At 43.1% G+C, this 16,795-nt stretch overlaps 1 protein-coding gene across 7 annotated transcripts in view; it reads left to right on the top strand.

The window, feature by feature from the left end:
- Nucleotides 1–16,795, top strand: part of msn (serine/threonine-protein kinase msn) — a 57,271-nt gene that overhangs the window by 29,179 nt on the left and 11,297 nt on the right. For 6 of the 7 annotated variants that reach the window (XM_086978048.1, XM_086978049.1, XM_086978047.1 and 3 more), the window contains 5 exons: nt 10,373–10,621; nt 11,514–11,715; nt 13,846–14,748; nt 15,051–15,229; nt 15,495–15,539. In XM_086978048.1, the coding sequence (XP_086834174.1) occupies nt 10,373–10,621; nt 11,514–11,715; nt 13,846–14,748; nt 15,051–15,229; nt 15,495–15,539 (1,578 nt within the window). The remainder of the gene's footprint in view (nt 1–10,372; nt 10,622–11,513; nt 11,716–13,845; nt 14,749–15,050; nt 15,230–15,494; nt 15,540–16,795) is intronic. The other variant, XM_022812692.2, reaches the window with a different exon arrangement.

Here is a 16,795-nt window from a genome sequence, read left to right as displayed (position 1 = left end):
GCAGGATAAACAACGATAGCAACAACAACAACAACAACAACAACAGCAGCAGCAGCAGCAGCAGCAACAACAACAACAACAACAACAACAAGTCCTACAACTACCGAGTATAATTCTAGAGATGTGTCTCAGGGAACGGGACGCATCAGTACTGTGCATGATTATTTGTTTGCTTGTTTTGCCCCATGAGATGCCCTTCACTGATTGTTAATCTAACTAACATCGACTAAAAGTACAACCAGTGGCTTGTGTATCGATACCCTCCCAACGTAAGTGCTGTTATACATTGTTGAATATAAACAGCCAAGCTGTTATTGATTCTATGCGTTGCTAAAGGAGCAGACGTATCTGCGATGAACCCTTTGAGCAGTCGACTGAAGACGTGAAGGCGTCGAAACTGTTATCGAGCGATAACCGCTCTGTGCCTTTCTGGTCGCTCCATATTTCGACAATAACGGTGGCGGCTCTTTGTAGAAATAGTGGTTTACGGCGACAGCAACGACGACAAGAAGACCGACAATACCAAAAGCAACTTTGAAACTGGTCAACCTGCTGGCTGGCTAAATGAAGTCTTCGAGCGCTGACAGAAGATTGTACCCAAATGCCTGCCGTCGCAGCCGACTGGATCAACGAAGTCGTAGCACCAGCGACTGGATAATAATTCAGTCATTTTGTTGTTTTTTTTTTCTTCAATGGAAACAAGATAAACGGGAAATGAAGCCACATTTCTCTGCGGTTCACTCTTTAAGTTGGCAATCATGTTAGCGTCGTTGCCTTCTCCTTCACAGTCAGACGTATAAATATGTGCCAAGAAGTGACGTTCGACTATGCGTGTCTCGTTGCTGGAAAATGTCGACGGCCTCTTGGTGTGAAGCGTATATATATATATATCTATATAAAATAAAGAAGACTGAGTGAAATTATCTTTTTAGCTAGCCTGACCACAATCATTGCATCGGTGCATGGGGCCCTTTCCACGGGGACATCCTCCCAGATGTTTTGCTTTTCTTTTCACTTCCGTCACGATGAAATCTATTCCTCTGCCACCCTGTTTGCCTTGGGTTGTTATCACATGCCATAGGATTCCGACCGCCCTAGGAAAAACCGTAATCCATCGGTCGCCAGTATAAAGGGTATGTAATCCAGTGCCATGGACACTGCTACGGCAACCGTCCCTACTGCTGCAACAGCATCCATGCCATCTAGAGGCCTCCCCTTCAATCAGCAACGAGCTAATGCTAACGTACACAGAATGGCATTATGACCATCACCATATAAGCGTAGACACGACGACGTAGTCTAGTGTTTCGGACACTATTCAAGTCGTAGCAGACTCGTTTGCTAAGACAGTTTTGAATCTTGACAAATGTTCTGGCCATATTCAAAAGATTATGCGCTGGCGTCTGTTGACAGACGCGAGTGGATGAAATTGCGCCAGTGGTCTTCGTGGTAAGAGGTGACTCGTCGTTGATAATCCTTGGTAATTAATTCGTTTTGGTACCTCACCAGGAAAACATCGGATTGTAATGCTGCTCGCTTAAAGTCATCTAGATGTCCAGTGACAACTAATAAAGAAGCCATTTTTCAACTCAGAGCCTGACGTTTTCGCTTAGATGCTGTGCTATCTGGTAAATGGGGGAAAAAACCCACAACGCACTCATTTTCGAAAGCTGTCGTCTGATTCTAATCGAGTAACCTAGTGTGACACACAGGCTAGCGCTAATTTAGCCGACACAATGGCAAAATTATTCGAAGAAATTGTTTACCCCTTTGATGTCGCCTACTCCATGCTGAAGTATTGAGGTGCATTATTAAGAAATATAGCTTATTTTAACTATGCGAACTCCGTTGTTTCTGCGAAGACATTTTCAATTGGCGTTACGAAGCGCTTCTGATGACTATCGATCGGCAAGCTGCAATAGTGCATTCTTCGTACCACTTAATATATTTTAATGAAAAAAACGTTGAGAAATAATACCAATCTATAAGTATTTATCTTCTTCCGTTTATATCGACTTGTACATCTATAAAACCAATTTGGCCTTTTAAGATTTCATCCGCCTTAAAAAATGGCCACGAGCGAATTCTCAGAATGTGCATCTTCTGACATTAAAAGGCACCATTTAGCTGACATCCCGGCAGTTGTTACCATTATTGCTACGGGCGTTATGAAGCCATCATGAAGCAAAGGGTACACAGTGCTCAACCAGCTGTTCGACAACATTTGTTCATCCAAGGAGAACTCGCACTCAGGCTCTACATCCTGTTCTGTCGGGTGTCAGTGTATTTGTAACACGTCTCACCTACTGATCTATCGATTGTGCAAACTCAAACCAACAGGTAGTAAACAATGCATAACAAGGCCTGAAAGCTTAAAACTAAGAAAAAGCTTATCTCAGTAATGTACTGGGGAACAATTGACATACTCATTTTAGAAATAGCCTTTCGAAATCATATTGAACCATGAGGTTTTCTTGTTTTTCAACGATTGTACAATCTAGCTTAAATCTGTAAGCTGATCGTCTGGCGGCGTCTGACTTCACTTACCGTTAGTTTGTCAAAGCGAGAGAACTTCGTGTTTAATTCGTTCGTCTTGTTAGGAATATATGAGGTTTGGGGAGACGCGCGAATGTTCCCCGCGCGCGACCACAGCCTGCAGAGTAGCGGTGATTGTGTAGCATTTAAGTTGTATGAACCAATACTCGATATCTAGATCATTTAGATTTTTTGTGCAAAGCGATTCTAGTCGCTTGTATCACTGTAGTGTTGTTGTTTGTATTTGTGTGTAAAAAACACCATTCGACGACTTCCTTCTCTGTTCCATGTTCTTATTTTTTTTTTTTGTTGCTCCGTAAAGTTTAGTTAATCGTTCTAAACGACTGCTACGAATGCATACGATGGGTATCGATAGCAGGAACCGCGACGTCCTATTTCGTCGAAGCGAAATTGCGAGTAACCGAGAGACAGCATAGGGAGAGAAGAAACCAAAACATGAGCCAGAAAGCTTTAGCATCCGTAAGAGGACGCAGATCTGGGTTGTGTTAGTGTTCGTTTTCCATGCCGGCTGGTCCTTTGTCGCTGGTCATGGCAGTGATGCTGGTGTATGTTGACGCCGTTGTCGTCAGAATTGTTTTGATAGTTAAGCTCTAGCGAGCTAGCAGCTCCATTACGGTTTGAAGCATCTGTCCACTAGGTATCACCCAGCAGTCGAGGCGCGTACTTTCATGCCCAGCTAATTGTACTGACGGTATGAACGCAGGCGAAGATAAGACTGTGAGTCTTGTGTCTGAGCAGGCGCCATGGAGAGACGTAGCGCAGGGCCGTAAAGTACCACACATCGAAACAGCGAGGATCACCGAATAGGCGGTAACTTTAGCGCAGTCAGTTTCTTGTCGCTGCCTGCACCTTTGCTTGCTTTTTCGTGTGAAAATTGCTACAGCTGTATAGTTAGTGACAGCGCGGTAGAGCCTTTTACGACGTAAGATGAAGAAAAAAGTTGGCAGTTCAGCGTCAGCGTCGATTTGCATTATTTCTAATCAGCAAATCGGCGGGAGACCCCTTACATGCTAGAGTTACTGTTGATGCTACGGCAGGCGCAGTAACCCCGGCCGTATGTATAAATCGATGCGCCCGCTTCCATTGAGGCGTGTATATGCGATGTAACAAGCATTAGCAGGTTGGCCCGAGCGTCATTTCGCCGACCGGCATGATGTAACCGTGTTACCCTTGGAAGGAGTAACAGCATCGACCGTCATGGCAGAAACAAGCGGAGCCTTTTCCTTGGCTGTTCCTATGCACGAAGCTGCAAATGAACTTTTAGTCGACGGTACGTTTGTCTGCTTATTAACCGCTCACTTACTTCGCTTCTTCAGTTCATGGAGAGATGGCGCTAGACGCTACGGGCGTAGATGTTGGTGCAGACGCCTTATGGAACGCATCAGTAGGGGCGGTCATTGCTTTTCTTCGTTACTGAGAGCTGCATTCTGCCGCTGCTGTTTCTTGGACGACTATGGTGGTAAGCCTGTGGAGATGAAAATGAATGAAGCACTGCTAGCGACGGACGCAAATGTAAAAGAGACAATTCAGGTAGAGCTATAAGTAAGAATTTCGGCACTTCTGGAGGTGATATGGTATGGGGTAGAAACACCACTGAGTTAATAAATGAATTTTTGACTACGTTTGAAAATTCACGTAAACTTGGACGAAAGGAAGGACGGAGCATGCCATCGTTTGCATATAGCGCTGTAATAGTTCGTAAGAAAACTAAAGCATGCGTGCCGTTAACGGAGTGTGGATGGGGGGACGGACGGACGGACGGACGCAAAAGTACTTTTGAAAAAGCCTTAATCAACTTTAAGCTGAATGCCACCCAATTCTACACGTATTACACAAGAGACAGCAGGTCATAATAGGTTTTACGACCAGGCAATAATAGAGATGATCTGTTTAAGTGTGCTGCTTGCAGTACCCAATGCTATAAAGGGATGAACCTGAACTTCTATATCCCGCCCTGATAAGGGGGTCGTGGGTTATTGATATGGGATACTACACTATGAAAGTGGCTATATAGAGTAGTTGCAATTTATTAGGCTTAGTAACGGCAGTACATTGGCGGGTAAAATATTTTGTTTACTGTGTCTGAAGACGCGAATACTCGTTACTTGATTTCGCATAAGTCATGGCTTGAAATAAAAGGGTAGCGTTTTAGGAGGAAGAATATCGTCTAACTGTGAGCTATGTTGACTCGCGCTTTTTCTGGGCTGGGATGAAGCGTCATTGAAATGACGGCTTGTGGGTCGACAATAGCTTCAGAGCTAAGATGTCTACAATGCGTGAGTAGATACGGTGGAAGAAAGCAAATAGGCAGTGAAAAGTGAAAGTGAGCGCTAGCCCTCGGAACAAAAGCTTGGCGAAGCGACTGAACAAATGAACTATACAGTCATGATATATCAGCGAGCAGGTCAGCGATAGGAGATGGCTAGGACTCCCACTGCAGCATGCACCTTTGTGCACATTTTAGGTTTGCGTTGACGTAGACAGAGAGGCAGGCGAGCAGACGTCGTAAATTGTGGTAGCTTTTTTCCGAGAGAAACAAATGTTATAGAGGTCGTTCTCGTTCACATTAGTGAAAGAAAGTGGAACACACATGTGATGCCACCACAGATGGAACAAATAGAAGTAACACCGTCATGCCTAAAAAACGTGGCGTCGTCAAAATTCCACGGAAGTACCGGATCTCTCGTTCACCTGATCTGTGGACGGTGATGCGGGTAGAATGCAACAGAGGTAGAACAAACATATACATATTTGCTCCACCCGTCTGGCCGTCCGGCCTCCCTCTGGCAAACCCTGAACTCTTTCGGGCGCAGCTGAACAGCAAGCGCAGAAGCAAAAGAGACGCCAAAAGGGCCGAAGAGGCCGGGAAGCGACTATGAGGCAAAGAAAGCCAGAGGAGCCAGATTCGAGCAAAGTAAATGGAAAGTGGATTTTTTTTAATCAACCCTTGAAGATACCTTTGCGGAAATTGCCGATATGAACGGATGTACAGATCAGCAAGCGAATGAAAAATGCGTTGCCTGACCGTTACGAGAGTCAACTCAGGAATCTTTGAGAAGGCCGTAGAGTGGAGGTGAAAAGACTTTTTAAATTGACGGAGTATTGAGAATGTGGCTGGGTTCGATTGCAACAGATACCGGTGAAGTCGTCATAATAGAGATGACAAGCATCATTGAAACAGAGCTGGAGTTTGTACAGATAGCGGAAAAATATATTGGCATTGTCCGGCTCTTCTGCGGGTCGTAAGGCTGAGCTTCGTGTTATGTTGACTTAACAGTTTTTCTCTATCTGCTCAAATCAAACGTACTGCACGATTTCTACAAGATTGGCTGCATCGGGTAACATATTAACAAAGCCATCTTCTGTCGTCTTTGACAATGACATAGCGTTTGCATAACAAATAAAGGCTATTCTACAGCTAGAAGCTTACTATTATTATCGGTGAAAAGGCACGCGGTGCCATAGACTGCTTGATCCGTTCAGGGATAGTTTTGTATGTATATCGGTATTCTTGAAGACAAGGATAATTGACTGGTTTTGGTGCGCATTGTCTCCTCAAAACTTAGTTAGTGTTGTCCTATTTTAAGGTAATGATAGTAGAATTTTTTCGAGAATGACCTGGCACTCGAGGCACTAACACTGTGGACGCTTTAGTAAATGCACTCAGTTGTCGCTTACTATAAATAATTATTATTACTATTGAATATTGTAGTTGTCGGGAAATTGAAGTGATGTATACTTTATATCGCCGCCATATATTATACGTAATAATGGGAGAAGGTTGCATCGGACGATGCATAACACCGTCCGACATCCCACAACAGTGTTCCGTTTCTCTCGTTGATAACGGATTTTCCGCTCAGGAAAATCTGATGGTGGGCAGCGTTTACTAATCACCTGCGCCCCGTCAACCTGCCAGCCTGCTGTCGTCGTCCCTCCCTTTTCGGCTGTTGTTCCCTGAGGACGAAAACGTGAACGAAGCACGGGATCGTTACCTATAATCAGGTGAACTCTCTACATGCACCTTCATCGTCCCCTTAATTAGCTCTTGAAACTTGTTTTTGGATCCATCTAGCCAAACTGTCTACCTGTACATTTGTAGTTCCTCGGGACAGCTTGGAAATGGATAGAAACCATTTGGAGAGGCGTTGTGTCAAAAGTGTCGTCGAAACATGTAGTGCAAAAACAACATCGCCGGTGCTGCAGCAGCAGCAGCAGCAGCAACTGGATTGATATTTCTCGCGCGTAAATAAATTGTTTGCGGCTCTCACACTCTCCCGGAAAACACTCTTTGGCGTTCCTCCTATTTTTCTACTTGAGGTCGAAGTATGATTAAAGCCCGGTGTACTGATATCGAACGAGTATAGCAAAAGTTAAAGGAGAGGACGAGGTCAAGAGCAGGCGCACTATTGACCGAGGTTATCTCTGCGAAGCAACGAAAGCGTGCGAAAGAGATAAAGTGCCAAGGCGAAGACAAGAGTCCAAATAAAAGCGGTACAGGCGGCCCCGTTAACGAACCACCAGCTAGCCGGCCATGCAACGTAGTCGCCACCGGGTGGAAGTAGCCGACGACAGCCGGATGGTAATACCCAGTACTTCGACACTAAGGCGTAGTGCTAAGGGCCAACGTAATCCAATCGTTCCTATAGGTATGGAGCGTTTCAGTAGGTTTACGGAGCAAGGAATCGATACAAAGAGATAGAAGCAATTATGTCGATTGGTTTCTGTTGGCATCATTATTACATACTTCATATCATTCGCAATGTTTTAGAGGCTTTAAGACGCTGTAACGTGTACCCTGCGGAATGTTTCTGTTCGGTCGCAACCTCGGTCATCATTCGCGTAAACGAGTGTCGATTTCTATGTGAAACGTTTTCCCGTAATTATTTAACGTCACGTCCGAATGATAAGGGTTCGCATGAATCATAATTAAAGTAATATATACTTTAATAACCGGAAACTGTTTTCATCTAGAGGATCTCTTCCGCTGTGCGCGAAAGATGCGTTGCTGGTTTCATACGATAACACTAAAGCATTGATTGGCCCACTACGGACACAGCGTTAAGTCCGGCTGTTCTTTGTAGAGGAAGGCCTGACAGAGCGCATGGTAGGGACTCGGTTACGAAGAGCTATGTTAGTTTGTATGCTAACTTGAAACTTTCAGGAGTTAAAGCGGAACCATGTCTCTAATCGCAGACCAAAAAGATAACGGCCGCAACCGAATGGTTGTATGAGTCTCTATGGGGTCGTACATTATAATCGCTGGACAGATTTCATAGAAGTAGACGTTTCATCTCAATATCTTAGGTTCTCATCAATTTAACTATGGTCTAACGTCATCATGACCGAAGCAGTTCTATTCCATTGCTAAGACGAGCAGTTGTGAGTAAAACTGTGCAACGTTTATCTGCTAACATAAGAAAAAATACTCATGAAATACTCTTGCCGTCGCCTGTGGCAATGCGATAATTTAACTAAATACTGCTAAAATCAATTTCATTTGGCATCGCGTTCTGTCGTAGGCAGATCGGGCGTTCCACGGTGCAGTCTACAGTCTTCAATTTTGTCTTTCATCTTCTTTTAATGAACAGAATCGTGTCTGCCGCTTGGGACACATTATTTTGTCAGTCGGTGCGGTGCCCTTTTAGCATATTTTCATATTACTGAGCTAAAAGTACATATATTCACTTTATCGCCATGATGGAAGAATCACTGGCCTCAGAGCAGAAATAGTCACACACGACAAAAATCATTAAAAAAGTTATTTAAATTCTTCGAATCTGATTTCCTCGAAGGGATTCACTGTTAACAGATGTTTCCTTCTATCAATCTTTCTTCCAAAGGTGTTGACTGGAGGAATCAATCTAAGGTCCAGCATCCTATAAACGCATATAATTAGCCACCTTGCAAAGTGGCCATACTTGAATAGATACACCATAATTACTGTTATCGTTAGATTCTCGTAGAATGATCCGTTGATTTTTCAACGAGTGGGTCAATTGGGACCCAGCATTTAGGCTTGGTTTCTTTCTTTATGCGGTTACTCAGCCCATAGGACAAGCTTATTAAGTTCTAATGACCACCGCAGGCAGTCATGACCTACTGGCCGGCCCTTTTTGTTTTTTTCGCCATGTGCTGAATTTCAGCATGTAACTGCCGCTTGATCGTTGATTGACATTTGATTTCTTGTTAGTAAGTCGGACAGAGATGCGAAATACAGCACAAAATTGCAGGGGCAAAAAAATACTGAGCGATCGGCGCGCTACACGAAATCATACGATAAAAAGAGATTTTCATAGATCGCATGGGGGTTCGAAAGTTTGTGGAGTAAGAGAGCACGGCTGATGGTGTCGTGCGCGGTAAGCGAAGAACTTAGCACTATAGCAGCACATACAACATTGTCGTAGCGACAACGATCAAATGCGGCCTGTTTCATCTACTATATAAATGCTTGGAAGAGCCACTGACCAGCTTATGAACTAACTTTTCCTATGGCTAATGTTGAAAACTGCTAGCTCGACATCCCACAGTATAATTCTATTTTAGTTTTTATTATTAGAAACTGTGTGAAATGACCAAGACGAATTGATGTTTCACAGTTCTAAACAGGAACGGATATGTGTTACGGTGGGCACGCCACTCAATTTTGTGAAACTTCCAAATCGCTCCAAGTTGATTTCATTTAATGACAAATGTATAATAGAAATAAGATGGGTTTTTTTTTTTTGCCATACATGCGCGCTGTAGGAGGTCTACATCACTCTAGAAATGGGGACAGATCAAGCCCGAGATTCACGATTGTTGCTTAAGTAATACGGTAAGATAGCGCGGTTTTTGGGCCGTTCACGTAGATACAAAAAAAAAAAAAGAAAAAGAAAAAACCAACATAGAAACAAAAGCGATCCGTTTCCTGCTGGTGATTCTCGAATCGGACTATATTCAGATAGGCATAGAATCAAGACTGACCGAAGCAAAATTCCCAGGCAATAGCCGCACTTTCAGTCAAAGAAGGGGCGCCATATTTATTTTTGTTTGGCAAGGTCTTCGTCAATAACGCTTCCTTCGTTATGTGTATTTGTTTTTTTGTCCGCCTAGTCAAATCGCCTGGCGTCCACTCTCTGTTGCATCGAAATGACGCTTTAAGTACGCGTTGGTAGGGCAGCTTTTCTGGTCGTGCTATACCATTGCAATAAAAGTAGACAACTGATGCTTAATCTTCAGAAAAAATGGTCTCAGTGGTCTAATGAGGTGGAAATTTGTTAACGATTAGGTCGTCTAGGATTAGACACCTAGGATAGGAAAATTGTTGCTGCATTATATTCATAATTACTCTTGATCTATACATGTAATTGTTATTATAAGAAGACGCATTCTCATCGCAAAAGCAACATCGCGATGGAAGATATTTTGAGAATACTATGAGTAGTTCCCTTAAGTGTTAAGTGTTCTTAAGCATTAAGCCCAACAAGGAGTCAAATGAGAAAGTCAGATCTTAAGCAAATTTAGTATATTATATGTTTGCCCGATTGGCTTCGAAACAACGTTTTTCTTACTTTGCCGTTACTAATTACTTTTGTTTCATATTCCAGATTAACAATGGAACTATTATCTATAATAGGACTTTTTTTTAAATTTCAAAATAGCACAGTAGAAATGAATGCTCACCGTGTTTATCTCACCGTTGTGAGACGACGACAACACAGTAATCCTAAGCTCTCAATTTGTCGGTTACCAATCAATTGCAGAAAAAAAGTCATTACAAATCTTTGTGTGTATAAGCTTAACCAAAACCTTGTTTACAATGTGGTCATTGCAGGATCCAGCGGGAATTTTTGAACTGATCGAAGTTGTGGGTAATGGCACTTACGGCCAAGTGTATAAAGGCCGGCACACTAAAACCGGCCAGCTGGCGGCCATTAAAATCATGGACGTTACCGAGGACGAAGAAGAAGAAATAAAACTTGAGATCAACGTTCTCAAGAAGTACTCGCATCACCGTAACATTGCCACCTATTACGGAGTCTTCATCCAGAAGAGCCCACCTGGGAAAGACGACAAATTATGGGTAGAGCATATATTTGTCCTCTAGCATAGAAAAATAGCATAATCTTCTTTCCTCTTTGAAGATAAGGCTTTGCTTAGAGTAAAGATAATGGTCAGCGGTTACAATATTTGACGGGCTAGATGCAGAACTTAAAGACAAGTTTACTTCTCGCTAAATGTAGTATAAACCAAGCGATTCTACGTGCCCGATACGAAGGTAAGGACGGCTAAATTTGCTCACTTCATCTATCCAGAGGCGTTTCTCTTCGAAAAAAGCATACGTGTTAGCTACTGATAACGGAGTACGTAGGTTCAAGTGCGTACAATTAAGCGTACATAGAGGTAACAAAAGCATGTAAAACTCACTCTAGCTTTGTCAGTTCGTTTAGAACCAACTATTGTCTTGCATTTTTCCTTTAGATTTGGCCTATTTTGTAGCCAAGATGGACTTGAGATTTACCAAGGTACTGATTTAATTTATCCGGGTAAATCTGCCGTTTCGATCTAGATAAGGTAGGTTTTATCGTGATCCCTTATAACACGGCCGTGTATATCTTTAATACGCTTACCCAGCTTTTTCTGTTCTTATGATTTCGGGCCGCTAGAGTAGGCTATTTACTATGGGCTGGGAAGTAAATACATAATTAGAAATATCGCAGTTTTTTTTTTCTCTATACACAAAATATTTCGGCTATGAAGAATCGACACGGTATTCTTATAAATTCGAGACCGACAACAATATTAGCTCTGTTTTATTAGTACTGTCTAACTCAGTAGTAACATGATCGAAAAAAAACCTAAAAAAAAAGTCACTTTATTGTAATGTTATGCATTTGCACTAATCTGTAAAAATAGTTGATGCGGTTAATCTTAGAAATGCTGAACCATGTAGCTGTTTTTACCATTGTGCTCAGCTCGTGATGGAGTACTGCGGTGCCGGTAGTGTTACGGATCTGGTGAAGTCAACAAAGGGCCAGCAACTTAAGGAGGAGTGGATTGCGTACGTGTGTCGGGAGATCCTCCGAGGTTTGGCCCACCTGCACCAGAACAAGATCATACATCGAGATATCAAAGGACAGAATGTGCTTCTTACTGACAATGCCGAAGTTAAACTTGGTAAGTTACGCTGGCATCTATGTACCGGTACGCAAATTACGGCTTGTTTACATATTGAGTCATTACGTAGAAAAAGTTTACGCGACTACACTTTTTACTGTAGACCTTCTGAAATGTGTAGATTAATCGAGTAACTATTTGATGGCTAACATGTACGCGATTCAACTACCTTGCATTGTCTAATCGTCCGGTTTATATATTTTTTTGCGGTCGCGCGAGGACAATTGTCTTTATTAGCTTTGCTTGACAAATGGACATTTATCCACCTAACTTATCCTTGAACGCAACCTTAATAATCTTTTACGGTTTCTAACCGCAATAGCGCAGACAGAGGCTTTACTCGACTTTGACCTGGGCATGATTGATTCGTCTCATGTGAAAGACACGCCGGCTCCGCGTTAGTCTTTCTTCTTCGTAGAATAGGCCCACTATTGTTTAACTAGTTGAAATATACGCTTGCGTAGATATATTTGGAAACAGTCATACCCGCGCTTAAAGATAATGACAAATCACGCATACTTTAGTATTTATTCCAGCTAGGTCTTACTTAAGACTTGATAGCTTCATATATTCTTTGAAAATTTCTAATGTCCACGTTTTCATGGCTGTACGGGCAGTTAATAATCAGCCTTTAGGGTCACCCGTAAGATTTAAGCGAAAGGGACAGCTTTCAATATGTGGGCGAAAAATACAATGTAATATCGAGCACTGTAAACCTTATAAGCTACACTGACCTATTCTTCTGTTCGCAAAGTGTAACAAACAGCGGGCTCATATCCGCTGATTCATGTATAGCAGAGATAGAACACTTCACCTTAACATTCTGCACGCTGTTCTCCTGATTTGGCATTTCATGCTCTACGAATACAGCACAATGTAAACACTGCTCAAGGATCTAGAACATTCGTGGCTTTTGTCTCGATTTCAATCTCTACATGCATAAGCTAGCCGAGCTGTTTTTGCATGTGTTTGAATCAAACATTTTCTCACAAACACAAATAGTCTTAGTGATAAAAAATGTTTTTTCAGGTTTAGACAAACCACCGAACCTAGTAAGGAAGCATCCTTAGCGTGAACCGTATTACTGAAAAATTTCAAATCGGCGGCGGTGAATACCAGTAGGCACGATTCTGCCTCTAGGTTCTCAAGGTGGCTTCTATAGGGCCGAAAGAAAATTCGTAACGAACATTCCCGTACGTTCTTTTAGAATCTATAGGTTAGGCTATAAATGTGGCTCCGTTGGATTTTTCCTGTGTACCTCCTGTTGATGTGTCACCTTTAGCATTGATTTGAGAAATACGACTACGTAGATGTTGGCTTATATACGCTCTACACTGCCTATGTCGTCTGTAGACGGAAGGGTTCTGGAAACCTCGATTTGGAGCCAGTTGATGTGCGCTGACATATGCGCTTCATAGACAAGCATTGACTGCCTAGTTAGTGTAGGGAAATTACTCGCTTGTATGTCACCATTACCTGCCTATATGATAGCAGTTTGTCTTTGTGAGGAGAGGCTGTCAACAGCTGGACTTACACACGGTTTCTAAGCGTACGTTTCGAACTGTGTCCTAGCTAGCAGCCTATGGCCGATGCATAGGTGATCTTAGAAAGGAGTTATGTACGTCCCTAATGTTATTTCCTAATTATATCAAGACATTCTTTCCTTCTTCGGTACGGTCGGTGCGAAAGTGCTCCGGACAGCACAATCTAAAATTTCTTGTAAATACCGGGAGGGAAATAGATCCTTTGACTAATGTCCTTTTACCGCAGAACGGCATAAATAGTACGTATTCAAAACGCTGCAAATTCAATCATAATCTTCGGACGCATCGATGTGTTGTTTCTGATGGTGGATCCCATAAGTCCACTATGTACAAGTAAACCTGCTAGGCGAGGTTACAGATTATTTGTTTGGTATGATTATTTTAGCAAACAGACACTGCTATTATTATTCATTTAAGTCAAATCTTATTATTGCTCTAAATCAGTTATTACTTTTGAATTATATGTGGGTTGGGTTGTGAAGTGAAAGCTTCTATATTATCAATCTGTGAGCATACAGGCGGATAACCAGTCAATTACGTATAGTTTAATATTTGTCGTATACAAAATACATTGATTATTTTGCAGTGGATTTCGGCGTATCAGCACAACTTGATCGAACTATCGGTCGCCGTAATACGTTCATCGGCACACCCTACTGGATGGCTCCGGAGGTTATCGCTTGTGATGAAAATCCGGAAGCAACCTATGACAACCGTTCCGATCTCTGGTCGCTTGGAATTACAGCGTTGGAAATGGCCGAAAGTCAACCGCCTTTGTGTGAGATGCACCCCATGCGGGCGCTATTCCTCATCCCGAGAAATCCTCCGCCGAGATTAAAGTCCAAGAAATGGAACAAAAAGTTCCACTCATTTATCGAAACCGTTCTCGTCAAAGACTACCAACAGCGTCCATATACGGACCAGCTATTGAAACACGCGTTTATCAAGGACCAGCCGACGGAACGGCAGGTTCGAATCCAACTCAAAGACCATATCGACCGTACGCGGAAGAATAAACGCCAGGAACAGGCGGGTAATGGTCGCACGGAACAGGAGCCTGAAGACTACAGCGACGAGGAGCCTGAACAACGTGGACCAAACCCGAATCTTGTCGATACGCCAACCGAGACGCCGGCTAAACCCGGCGGGGGTGACACGCTCAAGCGAAACTTCCAGCAGATCCAAATGGATAATGGGACGCTCACGTCGGCGCAACCTCAACAGCCTAAGCGCGGCCCCCCGCTTCGCGAACCTCCGGGAATACCCCCGGTGCCGCAGGGTGGTAGTCGGGCGATGGCACCGCCGCCTGTGGCTGGCAACCGCGTTATCGTAGTCGGTGATCCCAATTCACGACAGAACAAACCTCTACCCCCGATTCCTGGCCAAGAAGAGGCTCGACCTGGAGGTCCTCAAGGAGCCAGGTTCGGCCAACAACTTGGAAGCAACGGCGCCCCACCCTTACCACCAGCAAATAGACAGGCCGTCAAACGTGGGTTGTATTTATTGTCCGTCCTTTCAGTTAACAGAAATCATTTAGCCGAACACTGTGTAATAATTTGTTGTGTTTAGAATGTGACGCTAGTTCTACCGATGTCAGATGGCCATTTTGTGATCCTCGGGAACAGAGGGCGTAAATTTTCATTCGGATGTATGTATGTATGTATGTATGGGAACTAATGGTTGTCGATCACCCCTATCTACTCGTTAGTCTTGGCGTGGCCTGCCTAACCTGTTGTTACGTATGATGATTCCATGATTCTCTTCATACGTCGCCAATTGGCGTACTCACAGCGCCTTCTTCTCGTCGGCCTGAAGACCTCGAAGTACTGGCAGCGCAGCTCAATGAACTTGGTTCGGGTGCTCTTGGATCGAATCCTAACACAAACGCTAATCGCGCTTCACAAAGAATATCGCATATCACACAAGCGCTGGACTCGGATTCGGACGACTCGGATGGTGAAATACAACAGGTATGTTTCTCGTTCGTGCAGGAAAAAAAACGTTCCCGCCGATCTTCACACTTCAGACGGTACGATCATGACTCGTTCGCTTGCTTTACCTATCGGCAGTGGCAACAAAGTTACGGGCAAACCGATAATTACGTACTAAAGTTCAAAGTCAAAATGTATATAATGCGCAGAGTTCTGTATATATGTACAGCTCTTAGATGTCTGACACAAATAAACTACTGAAAAGCCATTTTAGCTGCAACTCAACTTTTAGATGCCTTTTCAGGAAATGGTCGAAAAGGTGATAAATGTGCCTCTAGGCGTACGAGTGGTAAGACCTATCCGACAATTATAAAAGGCCAACACTAAATCAATTTATACGATGTTTAATTAGCTGCTCATTAACTCAGTTGCTGGATGGGCTTACCAAAGCCAAAACACTTGATGACAATCGCGATAACCCGACGTGAGAGTTTTTAGCTTACGTTCTATTAAGCTGATAACGCATTAAAGATACGCCTACCTGGGGTCTAATCTTTATGTAGCACTAACTTATTAATTATAGTATTTCAGTAACCGATCACCGAAAGAGAGTGATCAACAGCTGACTCTCAACATCTATGAAAAATAGACTGACCGTTTAAAATGATCATTTGAACTAAACGCCTATCAAAAAAAAAATAACGCTGCTATAACGCAGGAAACGGTGTACTATTCCCCCAGAGTCGATACTGGGGTGTTGCTCAAATCAACTAATCAGACTGGCGATAACGAAGTACTGGCAGTAAAAATCGAAGAAAGATACTTTTATTAAAGATCGCTTACTATATCATATACAGTATACTGATACAGAGGAACATTTTGCCAAAACGAGAACTAACAGTAATTGATTCCGCTACTATAACATCTGAACGGAAATATGCGCAATGCTTGAGCCATGTTATAGTCTGCTACATTAGCCAGCTGTACGTAGTGCGGCAAAGGTCTCTTCACATTTCGATTTTGTACCGATATATATATATATATATCTATCAAATGAATATTGTTCGAACTGTGAAGAGGTTTCTGTTCCATCGTGTACATTAAGCTTAGATCATAGCAGATTGTTTGATTAACTAATTGTCCCCATCGCAATGTTTCCCATCCATTTGTTTGTGTGTGTCCCTTTGGTCCTGATCATCATCATCATCATCATTGCCACCGGTTCTCCACGCCCGGATCTGTCCCGATCAACCACCCATCAACAAACATCCCCTGTCCATTCTTACCAACCAAATCGTCGTTAACCCATCGAACATACGTCACTCCGGAATAATTTTTGACACCGGAACCAATACATCGCCACTGTCATATCGCAATTGGGCTCGTACTCTTGCACCGGTGACACGTATCGGCAACAACATGTTATCTTCGCGCCCACAATCGCATCATAATCCTCGAAATATCGCTGGCGGCGGTGTAAACGTCGGCGGAACTTGCTATGCCAACGTCTTTGGCTTCTACTTACCGTCGGCTCGTCGTGGCCCACTCGGGGCCTCTCATTTAATTTTACTATGACAACCGTTGGTATGGTCATACCGCCTACTA

Source organism: Varroa destructor, unplaced genomic scaffold (genome assembly GCF_002443255.2).
Source record: "Varroa destructor unplaced genomic scaffold, Vdes_3.0 BEIS01000001.1, whole genome shotgun sequence".
Classification (NCBI taxonomy): Eukaryota; Metazoa; Arthropoda; class Arachnida; order Mesostigmata; family Varroidae; genus Varroa; species Varroa destructor.
This window is presented reverse-complemented; position numbering and strand designations above follow the sequence as displayed.